The sequence below is a fragment of the Grampus griseus genome (assembly GCF_964374135.1).
Source record: "Grampus griseus genome assembly, chromosome: 15".
In the NCBI taxonomy this organism is placed as follows: Eukaryota; Metazoa; Chordata; class Mammalia; order Artiodactyla; family Delphinidae; genus Grampus; species Grampus griseus.
Window position 1 is genome coordinate 59,726,365 of NC_139009.1, and position 15,064 is coordinate 59,741,428.

A 15,064-nucleotide genomic window follows, 5' to 3' on the forward strand; every position below is an offset into this window, starting at 1 on the left:
TTCTTTTCAGTCCTGTTTTCTGTGTTATCCTACCTATATTTCTTTTTGTAACCATAAGCAGATACATGTGTTTTCTCATTTCCATTTTTTATATAAAGTAACATTATATATGCTCTTTTGTACTTTGTAAAGACTTTAAGGCATTTGGCATTTTAAGTCATTTGGCCAGATAATTTTGGTACACTTAATTGAAGATTTTGGAAACCCATTTTAGGCAGATGGGAACATTTTCTGGCTCATGCACTTCATGAAAGAAGTGAACAACCAAATGGCAGGAAGGGTAGGAATGCAGTCTGACTTCAAGAACAGTTGGAACTGGTAGTCTTCAGTACTATATTTACCTCTTGGTCCTGCTTACCTATTTTACTGGCTTTCCTTTTTTCAGTTTTCGTGCTTTCTCACTAAGGCAGTGAGTATGCCGTCAACAGCATTTTGACAACAGAGTTTTATCAGTATTCACCATTTTTCTCATTTCTAGTTTAAAAAAAAAATCTCAGAAAAGATTTCTTTATTCCAAGTTGGATCTAGTGGTTTCTCTTGGACTAATGTGTTCTGTTTGTTGAGGGTGGCAAAGTAATAAGCAGGACCACCAGTGAACATCTCAGGGGGGCATCATTTACTGTGGGAACACAGTGTTGTCTGTAGAGACCCATTTATGTATGCAGTATACATATTCCTGAAAAAGAAAAAAGCATCTGATTATACTCACATATCCTGTTTATCAAAAAAGTTGTCTTCCTGGAAATAATAACTATTAAATCATTGCTGTATAAGGTTGTTAATGGTGACCTGTTCCTGGTATTGTGCATTATTAGCAAGTTGATCATCCGTTTTCTTTCAGATCTGAAATCATGATGGTTACCAATCCTTCCAGGTAGCAGTGAAGTTTGATGATGCCCTTCATGATAAAAACAATGTTGCTAGTTTTCTGCTTATTTTTTTCTTTCACGATTTCATTGAGGTGTACCACGTTTTGGCATTTTTAACATCCAGCATGGTACTCGTGGCACCTTCAGAATTATGACTTGTGTACCTTTTGTGAGACATGAGGGCACAAAACTAAAGGTAGAAAAGAGTTGGCTGAGTGGATCTACCTATATACTAGAGGAGATTAGAAGATTGAGTACCAGTCAAACTGAGAAAAGCACGGAATGACATGTACTCTTGTATTAACTGGCCAGTGTAATGCTTGCATTCTTAGGTGTGAAAGTAAATTTTATATATTTTGAGACAAACAGTTGCTCTAACACAGGGTATCAAATGAAGTATGTGGGTATATACCTAGAAAATAATGTTAATTGTAGTTTTCCCTTCATGGTAAGATTATAGAAGACTTTTAATTCTTTTCTGCTTGTCAAGGGGATGATCTTTCTTTTGGGGGAGGGTGTTAATGAACATGTATTGCCTTTTTTAATAATTAGAAAAAACAAAGCTATAAAATTTAAATTTTATATATCTAGAATACAGCATGGAAAGAACACCGAGAGGAGTGACAGGTTCTGTTTGTGACCTTGCCACTTAGTTCTAAGGCTTTACTTAACCTGTAAACTTGGATTCACTTGCTCACTGGGTTGTTGTAAGGCTCAGATGAGATAACGGATATCAAATTGCTTTTTAAACAGTGAAGTGCTATAAAGTTCAAGTATGGGGTTTGATAAGTCTTTTCATTATGAATCTAATGGAGCCATTATGATCTGGCTGACTAGTTTTCGATGATGCTTTTATATTTTTAGATTTCAGATTTCTTTATGAATATCTGTAAAGAAAATTAAGGATTCCCTTCCATCTGAAAGACTGTATCAAAATAGGTAGTGGACATCACAGAAATATCTCATGGGATATCATGGCGATTTTTAAAAAATCTGTTAAGCCATTTCTTCATGTCTGCCTCAAGAACTCAGTTTCTACTAGATGCTTCTAAAAGAATTTGTATGGTTGACATTTTGTTGAATATTTCATTTTTCAGAGTGGCATATTTTAGTTCTTGATAGGACATAGAAAAGAGTTTTTAACTGCTACTTATCAAAATAATAATCCTTCAGGAGTTGAGAATGTTTTGTGACCATTAAATATCCTGTTTTTGAAAACCATTAAATTTAGGAAAATAAAATGTTGATTGAAAATAGCCAATAGTGTAGTTCATACGATAAAGTTTGGTGTACCCTCTTCCCCTTCCCATCCATGTATGTATGCACATACACAAAACTAGAAGAAATTACATCAGAATATTAGTTCAGTGTTGGTAATGGTTTTACTGGTAAGCATTTCATTTGCTACTTTTTATTGTTTAACAAACATCTGTTATATCATCAGGAATAAAAATTTATTTTAAAGGGTAAGTATTATTTAATTGCAGTTGTGTTCAGTGGAGTTAATAATTAAGAACTCAGATCTCAACTCAGATTTTTCCAAGTTAGTTTTATGATTTGTTGTGTTGGCTCTCTGTAAATTCCATTAGGTGAATGAACCTCTTTATGGCCAGAACTCCTAGAATTAAGTGAAGAAGGCTTTATAATTGTTGTCTTTATTTGTTCAGTTGTTTTCCAGGTGTTAATGCCAAATTTACCCTTGTCTTCCTGGTTCTTGTTTCTTATCACATTGTTTTTAGGTTATATCAGTTTCATTCTCAAAAGACTGAGGGTTTATTTTCTTTGGTGTGGCATAACCTAATTCTTAATCAGGGGCTTCATATCAAGAGTCCTTTGCTTGTTTTGCTTAATTTTACTTTTTTCATCTCACAAATAGTTTTTTTTCCACACAGAGAAAGAGTGAAATATGAAACTGTTTAATAACTAATAAGTCAGTTGAGTCAGGTGGGAAGGAATGATGTAGGAGAGAATGAACTAAAATGAGATTTTAGACTTAAATCTGCATGTTATTTATACATTGCCTGTTAATCATAGCAAATCAGCTGATTTTGGCTTTTGTTAGACTTTGGTGTGATAATATTAGATTAGATTGAGAAGTATGAAATTACGTTGGTTTTATACTCTCCCACCCTCCTTTTTTGTTTTGTTAAAAATGTCATACTTAATATTTAGCACTTTAATTTTTTATTTTGGTAATGTTCAAACATGTAAAAAAGTAGAGAGGAAAGGTGATAAATCCTTTTGGACCCGTCACTCAGCTTCCACAACAGATATTTTTGCCAGTTGTGCTTCATCTAACTTCTCACTCACCAAACCCCACCCCTCACTCCCGCCGACATGCACCCTTTGTTTCCTAGATGATTTTAATGAAAATCCCAAATTCATCATTTCACTTGCTAGATACTTGAGTCAACATTTGATTCTTTAAATGCCAGTGCATCAACAAATCTATGTGGATAACTGTAGATTTTCAGTTTATAACAGCCAAGGAAAAAGTGTTAACTTTAGACTGGAGCATACTATTGTGTAGCTGGGAAGCTTGCCTTTTTCTGATCTTTTTGCATTTTGAGTTGTTTTTTTTTTTTAAGACATTGACATTAGCAGGCATTAATTGCTTCAAAATACTTTTATAAAGCACAGCTGACTTTTTGGATTGCTTTTACTTTTGGGCTTACAGAGCATCTATTATATTGTAGTTCTTCCAGGATAGGTTTTGTGTTCAAGAGATTTAACTCTAATTCTTCTGAATCTGTTAAGATAGAAAGAGGTTGTATGTGAATAGAGATAGAAATTATTTTTATGATTTCTGCTTTTACTCATCTCTTACCCTTTTTGCCCCCCTAAATTTAGCTACCCTCTGCTTTGCAGAGGCAGAGATTAAAAGATATTGATGCTTAGGAGTGAGATTTGTCTGCCTGAAAGACCCCTGCTCAGTGGAATGAGGGGAGGGAGAGTGAAACTGACATTTAGTGGGCAGCTCATTTGTTAGACACTGTACATATTTGTATTTCATCTTAGTCCTTAACAATAATCTGTAGAGGAAGATACTTTCCTTTTTTACAGATGAGGAAACTGATGCTCTGGAGATTAAGTAGCTTGCCCAAAATCTTAATAGTAAATGGTGAATCCGGTAGAATTCAAACCCTTCTCATCTGACATATAGAGATACATTACTAGCTTAGAAATGAATTTGAACATGGCATGTATTACTGCACTTATTAGATTAACAGCTTAATGTGTGCCATAGGAGATGATCAAAGAGATTCTTGTGGGGTGGGACTTGGAAACAATCTTGAAGATTGAGTTTAATTCAGAGACCTAGGAGTATTCTAGGTAGTGAGGTATGAATAAAGTATGGAATGTGTTGAAAGTGGTCAGGAGATTGCAAATAGACCAATTTGGCTGTAGCAAAAATTTTTCATTAAGTATAGGCTAGGAAAGTGTGAAAGGTAGATTGGGATTAGGTTATATACTAAATGCCAGGTTGACAAGTTTGGACACTATCTTACGAGAAGCAGTAAAGTGGTGAAGATTTTTATGTAGAGGAGTGATAATAAAAAGTGTTTTAGGGATATTAATCAGTAACGACAGAATGAATTGGGGTGGAGGCCAGCTGTGGTATAGAGTGATGAGAGCTTGCAGTAGGGTGATGGTGGTGGTGAAAGGAAAAAGGAAAGTATATGTTAGAGACATTGACAGGAATACGTAGAATTTTATGTTTAGTTAGAAATGGAGAATAAAATGTTTTTGAACCTCATTGACTAAAGGAATTGGTGTAGAGAACAGAGCGTTGAAAATGGGTAGTTTTGGGAGAAAGTTCCAAAGTTAGTAAAAACAGTAGCTAAAAGTTGGCATAAGGGAGAGAGGTTCTTGGCAATTTTTATTTTTTCTGTCTTCATAGATAATTTTATTAAATAGTCCTGGGGTTAATGAAGAATCACGTGTCTCAACTGAAACTATATTTTGTCTTGGTCTAGAATTTTATAGCTTTGTCAGAAACACGCAGTTAATAAGTTTAATTAGTTTAAAAATTTTAAATCATCCCAGCAAGCTGTTTCATCTTATTACAGTGTTTTGTTCAGAAGCTTTAACCTAGGCTATTCTACATTTTAAAAAATTTGATAAACACATGTTTAGTAAGACCTTGTTACCTGAAATCTCTCTTATCCCAGTTCCCTCAAAACTCTAGAAGATACTCATAAAACTCAACTCAAGCATTCATGACCTCTTCCAGAAATAAATCCTTTTATGATGCTTTTTAGCATTGTTGTAATAATGAAAAACTCTATTTTGTTTTTCTTGTTAGATTGCTTGCACTTTGGCAGGAATCATGTTTTATTTGGCTTGAAAACTCCATAATGACTGTCACATTAGACAAAAAATGTTTAATAAATTGAATGATTCTGTACTCATTCCTTTCCACTAAAATCAAAAAGAAGGGGGAAAAAGATCTATGATGATAAAGAAACAACTTCTGAGAACTTACTGACCACAGCAACTGAATGTATATTCTCACCCCATCCCCCAATGGCATGCAGGATTTGGACACTTCTAAGAAGTTTTAAAAGGAGTTGTAATTACCGCTCAGCACCTAGGACAGCACCCAGTGCAACACAGTGTACATGAACTCTGGCTTGAGGTTTGGGGTTTGTGTTCTGGATTCGGGAAAGAAAAGAAGAGAAAGTTTTGGGGAAAGTTTAATATCCTCGTAAACACCCTAAAAGTGTATGAAATGCAGAATGGTTTCATGGCTTTGTTTCAAAATGTTTTACACTGGCTGTAGAACCCACTTCATGAAGTAGTTTGAGTTAAAATGATCTAATATTTGTGTTTTAACTTTCAGCTTTGTGTTATTCTTGGAAAATTTCGCACCACTTGTGAATTCCTTGAACCTGGGCATTGCAAACCCACTTCTGTTGGGCCCATCTCCTTTGCACTTTGCTCAGATTAAGACTCAGTTGGCGCTTCAGCAGCTGAATGCCGTTGCCTCACATAGTTCAACACCACCTTATACTTTATTAAATCAGGCTTTCTTGAAAATAGCCATGTCGAGACCCAGGTTTAATCCTCGAGGAAACTTTCCACTTCAGAGGCCACGAGCACCTAACCCTTCTGGGATGAGGCCTCCAGGACCATTTATGAGGCCTGGATCTATGGGTCTTCCAAGATTTTACCCAGCAGGGAGAGCCCGTGGGATACCACACAGATTTGCTGGCCATGAATCTTACCAGAACATGGGACCACAGAGAATGAATGTTCAGGTAACTCAGCACCGAACTGATCCAAGATTGACCAAAGAAAAATTGGATTTTCATGAAGCACAACAAAAGAAGGGGAAGCCTCATGGTAGCCGGTGGGATGATGAGCCTCATATGTCTGCATCAGTGGGAGTGAAACAGAGTTCTGTAACACAGGTTACAGAGCAGAGTCCTAAAGTACAGAGCCGCTATACGAAAGAGAGTGCCTCAAGTATCTTAGCAAGTTTTGGATTATCTAATGAAGACTTAGAAGAGCTCAGTCGCTATCCTGATGAACAACTAACTCCTGAAAATATGCCATTAATTTTGAGGGATATAAGAATGCGAAAAATGGGGCGCCGATTACCTAATTTACCTTCTCAGAGCAGAAATAAAGAAACACTTGGTAGTGAGGCAGTTTCGAGTAATGTGATTGATTATGGGCATGCAAGCAAATATGGCTACACAGAAGATCCACTTGAAGTACGTATTTACGATCCTGAAATTCCAACTGATGAGGTCAAGAACGAATTTCGGTCACAGCCAAGCATTTCTGCATCTGTTCCCGCTCCAAATGTGATATGTAATTCTATGTTTCCTGTTGAAGATGTGTTTCGACAGATGGACTTCCCCAGTGAGTCCTCCAATAATCAGTCCTTTTTCCCAGTTGAGAGTGGAAGCAAGATGTCAGGCTTACACATTTCAGGAGGACAGTCAGTCCTTGAACCTGTAAAATCTGTCAGCCAATCCATTAGCCAGCCAGTTAACCAGACAATGAGTCAGTCTCTGATTCCTCCTATGAACCAGCAACCGTTTTCATCGGAATTAATTTCAGCTGTAAGCCAACAAGATCGGATCCCGCGTGAACCTGTCATTAATTCATCTAATGTACATGGATCGGGAGGAAGTAAAAAGAATTACCAGTCAGAGGCTGACATCCCCATTCAGTCTCCCTTTGGGATTGTGAAAGCATCATGGCTACCAAAGTTTTCACATGCTGATGCCCAGAAGATGAAGAGACTTCCAACTCCTTCTATGATGAATGATTATTATGCAGCGTCTCCAAGAATATTTCCACATTTGTGTTCTCTGTGTAACGTAGAATGTAGTCATTTGAAGGTGAGTGTTTTTAAAGATCACTGTATCATGATACTCAGCGCCCAAGTTTCCTCTAAATTCTCATGTATGCTGGTGTTAACTAGTCATTAAGGAAAAGGCAGAAATTTTGATTGCAACATCAACACTTAGTTGTAATCTTAAGTAGCCTGGCCTAAGTACTGAATTGGGTGTTAGGCTTTCTGTATTCCTGTGACTGGGCACACCACATGGGTCTGTCCATTTATTTTGAGCTTCTGAGAAGTTATCCCAGAAAATGCAACATAAAATTGATATGACGTGAACCGTACTTAGAAGACAATGTCACATGAGTTACCTTTATCTAAATAAGAGAATCTGTTAGTATAAAAATAAAAACTTGGAATAAAACATTTGTACTGCACACTTTTAAGAGACAGTCTATTGTAGCCTTGCATGTATTTATTGGTCTTGAGCTAAAGACAATTAATGTTGATTTAAATATTTTCTGATTCTGTCTGAAATAGGATTTTTAGCATTTCATGAGAAGGAGCTTCCTAAAATAACTTAATCCATAGCAAAGTTCAGTCAGGATGAATTATTCGGACCAGCTGTGGGCTCAGAGCATAGATTATAGAATGATAGAACTTTAGAGAGAAGAGTCTTTAAAAAACAAAGAAGCCTTAGGTGTCTTCATGGTTAGTATAGTTAGAATGAAGTGTTTTACAGAGGTGCCGAAGAGGAATGTAGACTATACTGTTTGATAGTAATCATTGGTGGATTTGAGTAGAAATTTCCAAGTATGTTTTATTTACTTACATATGTTTGGAAACCACTGTTTCTTCTATTTACTAATGTGATTTGAAGATGTATATTATTCAATACAAGTGGTCAGGAAGGAATGTACTTCCCATGGGAAAAAGGCCCATGATTGGCCTTTGATTCAAGGCCATAGCATTGGTTGTATACTTTGAATAGGCCTAAAAGTCTTTTGGTGTTAATTCTTTTGTTTTTTCTCCTTCCAGTGCTGCCCTTTTATTGTCTTTCTATTACCCACTCACCAGGTTTCAGCCAACAAGAATCTGATACCTAAAACTGATGCTTTTGTCATAAAGGTTAATGCCAGCAAACGAAATCAGCATTCTACCTCATTTTAGCCATATTTGCTGAGTTCTGATAAAATAATAATTGCCTTGCCCTATCACAGGGGATAGCAATAGCAAAGTCTTGAAAAATCTCAGAATAATTCATAGCACTTAGTTAAAATCTGTAAGTAGTCCTGGGCTAAGTACTGAATTGAGTGTTAGGTCCCCTGTATTCCATTTATTTTGAACTTTCAGTTAGTCATGATAAACCCAAGAAAAATATCTTAAATGTTTTAATTTTTTATCTGGTGAATAGAAAAGGTATACATTTATTCAGTAACTATTTACTGATTACTGGTTTTGTACATGGCTATATTAGGTGCTGGGATGGAAATAAAGAACTATATAAAGTTTAATGTTGTTCCTAAGCAGTTTTTACAGTCTCACTGAGGAGAAAAATTATACACCTAAAGAATTTTTTAAAAATTGGAGGGTAACAAATGGTTCATAATTAACTTGTTTAGATATGCTGTAGGGGGAGAGATGTTTAATATTTCTATCTTGATTGCAGACTTATATCAGTTCAGGCTAGCATTATCAATTTACTGACACTTGTGTATTTAGCAGTATGTAATTAGAAAGTATAATATACTTTCTGACATCGGAAGGCTTCTGTATTCTAGTTAAATCTAGTTAAAGAAGACTAATTGAGTGACTACTGCGCTAAGTGTCTGGATTAGAGTGGTCTGGGAGGGAAAACTTCATGGAGTAGGTTGAAGATGGGTCTTGAATGATGAGTAGGCTTAGATATACCCAGGGGAGGAGGGGTGACATTTCAGATAGGAGCAACAACAGTAAGTTTGAGGGGCCTTGAAAAGCTAGCCTAAGGAGTTTAGACTTGAGGTTGAGAGGCATTAGGAAGCTAATTAAGGTTCTTGATATGTGAAGTAACACATTAAAAATGTATTTCAGGGAGATAAGTCTGACTGACGTGTACAAGATGAATAGAAATGAGAAGAGATAGGGTAGGGCACCTAATTCGAGGTTCCCTAGTTATTCAAGTATAAGTTGGTGAAAGTACGGATTACTATGATAAAAGTAAAAGTTAGAGAGGAAAAATCATTTAATGATTATTAGAATTCACAGAGATTGATTGCCATTTTAAATGAACAGATACCTTTTAATAGTCAGAACAACACAATGGACCTAACTAATGAATTCTTCACTACTGGATGACAAATCATAGGGATTTGTGAACATGGACTTAGGTAGTACAAACTACCTCTCTTGTTTCTGTGATGTATCTTGCTGCCTTGTAAGTGTGCATGTATTTGACATTATAAATATGTAACCAATAAATATAAATTACCAACTGCAAATTTTTTCTTGCTAAGTAATATCTGACAGTATGTTCCCCATCTCTGAGTCTTTAAAACTATAGCCTGAAAAAGACCACAAGAAAATGTGGAATTATGTTTTTTCTAAATTGGGTTTCAGACAGAGGAGGAGCCGACCTTAGTTTAGAAGTTACGTCTTTTTGACTGTCACAGTGGGTTTAGAAACCATGTCTTTTTGTTTTGTTTTGTTTTTTTGTGGTACGTGGGCCTCTCACTGATGTGGCTTCTCCCGTGGCGGAGCACGGGCTCCGGATGCGCAGGCTCAGCGGCCATGGCTCACGGGCTCAGCCGCTCCGCAGCATGTGGGATCTTCCTGGACCGGGGCACGAACCCGTGTCCCCTGCATCAGCAGGCGGACTCTCAACCGCTGTGCCACCAGGGAAACCCCAGCCATGTCTTTTTGACTGAAATAATTCAGTTTGAGAAAATACTGACAAAAGATTTTTGGAATAGTTGGTGGATAGTGAGCTCTGATAGGGGTAGGTATTTTCACAGTTTGATTCTGGGCCCACTCAAGTCTACAGTCCTTGTAGCATCTCCTGCTTAGTAGATAGATAATTATCACTTCTTCTCTGGAGAGGAGTACTGCTCTTGGACCCTTGTCTTACTGGAGAGTCTAGAAATTGGGGTGGTGTACATATATTTACTGAGCTTAAAAGCGAGTGATGTCAGTGAGTAAAGCGGGCCTGTTAAAAGGGTGTGTGTGTGTGTGTGTGTGTGTGTGTGTGTGTGTGTGTGTGTGTGTGTAGAACTGGAGAGAGTATACCTTAAGTAAGTTAGCTGTCAGCATCACCTGATGGTTGCTATATCAAATACATGTCTAGTATTAATTACATCTTCATATTTTTTCAAGAAAAGCTGGAAATCTCTGGATTTTTAAATATCGGCAACTTATTCAAATAAAACACTTTATGGTCCAAATAAATCATGCCCAACTTGATACCTGCCAGTGTGTCTGATGTAAACAATATCCAGTTAATGTCAAAGACATGGGTTTAACAGTACTAAAGACTCTTAACTGCCAATCTCTTCTAGCTTTCTAAATATTTGTATCACTGAGCAGGATATACAGACATTTCTTTTTTGCAATCCACAATGAGTTTCATGGCTTAATGAAATAATTTAGGGTTTGTCATAACCTGCTGCTGAGCATTGCAAATAGCATGCACTTATTTTCAAATAGTTCTCGACAAGGCAGATTCCAAAATTAGTGTCAACTGTTGTTTTTAACTCTGGATATTTCTAGTTCGTCTTTGGCAATGACAAACTAAAATGTTTTTGAAATGGAAATGAATAACATTTTCCTCAAGGAAAGCGTTAAAATATGGAACTGTTCAGTAAGTTTTCTGCCTTTCCAAATGTTGGAGAAACAATAAAACATTGAGTAATATGCACATTGCTTTTAACTAACTGTTTCATTTGGGGGACTGTATCTTTGAAAACTGTATTGCCTTTAAAAAAAAAAATCAGATGTATCTTCCAGGAGCTTTTTATGGATACGGAATGTAATTTTAGGGCAGCTTTGTGACACATGAAGTTATGTATAAGAAAGCATTTTGTTCATTGTAAAGCTCTATATGTAAGGGATATTATGTCTTTGAAATGATGTTACTTTCCATTATATCCTGAAAATAAATTAGATTTGATCAGCAGCATTTTTTCTTATTTTTACTAATCTTATCCTTTGCCAATACATAGTGAGTACCTTGTTTGGAATAGTATTGGCCTAAGAGGTAGGATTTTTTGTTGTTAATGTTGTTAGCTTGAATTTTAGAGTTGTAAGGCATTGAGACTGTAGTTTAGAGACTGTATTTTAGACTATATTTTATAGAATGATACCATTCTATTTATAGAGTTTTTGGTGTTCTCTGTAGTAGTGTTTTATATTTGAGATGAGTTATTTCTGATCCATGCTTTTATTTTCTCCAAGTTTACATGTATATTTGACTTCAAAACGAGTATCCATGGGTATGATTTTTAAAATGTTTTCTATACTAAAATGTTTTAAAATGGTATCAGTGAGTTGGTATTAAGTGCTTTTATTTGGAGGGCTTTTATTTTTGTTTGTGAAAATTTTATTGTAGCCAAATGGTATTTATAACTAGATTTGGTTAATTTTTGATAAAACAAAGAATGCTGTGTCATGTTAAAAAGCCTAATTTCATTAGTCAAATAAGGAATGTTCTAATTTGTGCACTTTTCTCCTTTTACAATAGGATTGGATTCAGCATCAAAATACATCTACTCATATTGAGAGCTGCCGACAGTTACGTCAACAGTAAGAACAATTTTTTCCTTTTTTATAAGTAACAAATTTACAAAATAATGTTTCAGGTATGACTGCTTAATACCTTTAGTGTGGTACTTTAGAGAAAAATATTTTTTTAGAAAGCTATTGTCTATTTGAAATATTTATATACAAATATATTTAATCTTTTTCCCAAAGGAGAGAATTAAATATGATCCTTTCTTCTGACTCCTTCCTAATTTAATCCCAGTAGGTAACTTTAGTATCATTGGTTCATTCCTGCTGGCTTAACCTTCCCTTGGGATGGTTTATCTTTTTCAGAGCACATAGTCTACCCTTCTCCTATACTTCTTCCCCCTCATCCCCACCCCTTTCCCAAAGGATAAAAAACTAAAAACCACCCAAACCAAACACTAGTCTTTAATTTCAGGTCTAAACCTCTCCAGGTTTAGAACCTATATTCAGAAAAAACCTTAAGTGGGAGATGAACAAGCTAGATATGGTGCTTCCTCAACATTGGTTCTTCAATTCTCTGACCTTTTCCTTCTTTAAGACAGGGCACCTATGAAGGTGAAAAGTGTGATATTAACAGTATTCTCTAATATCACCTGGAGTTACATAAAATTAAATTGTGTTCCTTTTAACATCATTAAATATGCTGATATAGTTGTGTGTCAAATTCCCGGTCACTATACTGATGATAATAACATGTTCTTGAGCAAATGGATTTGTGGCAGCTGTTTTGGTTTTTTCTTATTGTTCTTTATGAAAATACCAACAAAATTTTTTTGAGAATATTCAGGACTCTTCTAGTCATATGTGATAAACCTAACTCAGACCAATTTTTTAAAGTAAGGAAATTTATTAGCTCGTTTAACTGGGAAGCTTAAGGAGTGTGAACAGCTGAATTAGATGCCCAAACAAAAATCAGAGTGTCAGAAATATTTTCATTTCTTGGCTGTTCTCTTCTGCTTTAGCCTCATGAGAAAGGCACACCTTTCTCCACAAAGCAGTGACCCCCTTAGTTCCAGAGTTAAGTGATATGTATAGCTAGCAATTCCAGGAGTTAAAAAATAAATAAAAACACTTCTTTCCTCATAAATTCTGCAGAAGTCCTTGGTTTGACTCTTTTGGTTCACTGTGGGTTAGTTGTCCATCTCTAAACCAGTTATAATGGTTGCAGGAATAGGGTACTGTACCTCGGTTGGTGTCATGTGTTGAGTGTGATATAAGTCCTACCTTAATTGTATAGACTAATAATAGAGTTGCTTACCTGTATAGATGTGTGCACACAAACATTGGTTATCATGCGGAGATAATTTGTTACTTGAATTGGATAGGCCTTACTGCCACTGTAAGTGGAAAATTTCTCCTACGCCACAAATTTTCCCACAGATACCCAGTGGGATGTCTCATTTTTATGAAGGTAAGGGATTTAGGTGGGAGTTAGCTAGTTGCTGTAGGTAGGCATTAATGCTAGTAAGAGGATTCTAGCTACATGCACTGCCATTAATTTACTACATCACATGGCATTTATGCCTATTTAAAGACTTTTGTGTAGATAAGCCTTTTTTTTAATGCACACAGGACCCTGATTTTTTAATATACATATATTTATTTTTATTTTTGGCTGCGTTGGGTCTTTGTTGCATGTGGGCTTTCTCTAGTTGTGGCGAGCAGGGGCTGCTCTTCGTGGCGGTGCGTGGGCTTCTCATTGTGCTGGCTTCTTTTGCTGCGGAGCACGGGGTCTGTGCATGTGGGCTTCAGTAGTTGTGGCTCATGGGCTCTAGAGCGCAGGCTCAGTAGTTGTGGCCCATGGGCTCTAGAGCACAGGCTCAGTAGTTGTGGCACACGAGCTTAGTTGCTCCGCGGCATGTGGGATCTTCCTGGACCATGACTCGAACCCGTGTCTCCTGCATTAGCAGGCGGATTCTTAACCACTGCCAGGGAAGTCTCCAGGACGCTGATTTTAAAGCATGTGCTTTCCATGCCTGCTACTTCATTGCTTGTTTTACATTTTTATCTTTTTCAGGTTATATGCTCTTGAATAGTTTCTTTATGGCTTTCTCTCTATTGCAAAAAAAAATTTAACAAATATGTTAGATTTGATTAGGTGCTTTGGATCTTTCCATGGCAAAATATATGCTACTTCATTTTTTTTTTTTTTTGAGCTGCGTTGTGTTTCTAAACCTTAATCTGTTTAGTCATTCCTCTGCTGGTGTATATTTAGGTTCTTATTCCTTTTCTTAAGGCTGATTATCTCTTCTCTCTCTTTGTCTTGGATATTTCTGGATTATGACATAAGAGTAGTTGGTTAACTTGAGAAAAGATACAGTGCATTAAAGTTTTAGTATTAAAAATAATAAATAATAAGAGCTGTATGCTTATTGTGTGCTGGGCATTCTTCTAAGTGCTTTACACAGTGTCTTTAATCTTCAAAGCAACCCTATGAGATATATGTATAATGATTATTTGTGATTCTACCAGTGGGGAAACTGAGAGGCAACTTCCCTACTATAACACAGCCAATAATTGGCACAACTAATCTAACTAATGGATCTTTGCTCTTTTTTTCTCTCAGCATTTTATTTTGAAAAGTTTCTAAGCTGCAAAAAAGTTGAAGGGATAATAAACATTCATAGAGTCTTTGTCTTTATTAACCAATTATTAACATTTGACATATCTATTATATCTTTATATGCACATTTTTAATATTATAGTTTTTGAAAACTACTTGAAAATAAATTAGACATTATGACACTTTACTCCTTAATTCAACATCTGTCTCTTAAGAATAAGGACATTTTTCTGCAGTGGTTATCTGTTATAACCACAGTATAACACAGTGATTAACAATGATTTCATAATGCCTTCCAATACATAGGCCAAGTTCAAATTTTCCCATTTGTTTCCAAAATGCCTTTATAACTATCTTTGCCTACCCCGCCCCTACACTTTTTTTTTAGCATTAATTTTTTTTTATTGGAGTATAGTTGCTTTACAATATTGTGTTAGTTTCTACTGTACAGCAAAGTGAATCAGCTGTATGTATACACATATCCCCTCTTTTTTGGATTTCCTTCTCATTTAGGTGACCACAGAGCATTGAGTAGAGTTCCCTGTGCTATACAGTAGGTTCTCACTAGTTATCTGT

The 15,064-nt window shown here is 36.0% G+C and overlaps 1 protein-coding gene across 6 annotated transcripts in view; it reads left to right on the forward strand.

Moving 5' to 3' along the window:
* Positions 1-15,064, forward strand: part of ZNF638 (zinc finger protein 638) — a 147,609-nt gene that overhangs the window by 69,496 nt on the left and 63,049 nt on the right. For all 6 annotated transcript variants that reach the window (XM_082672553.1, XM_082672556.1, XM_082672554.1 and 3 more), the window contains exons 2-3: positions 5,713-7,225; positions 11,879-11,940. In XM_082672553.1, coding sequence (XP_082528679.1) covers positions 5,713-7,225; positions 11,879-11,940 — 1,575 coding nt within the window. The remainder of the gene's footprint in view (positions 1-5,712; positions 7,226-11,878; positions 11,941-15,064) is intronic.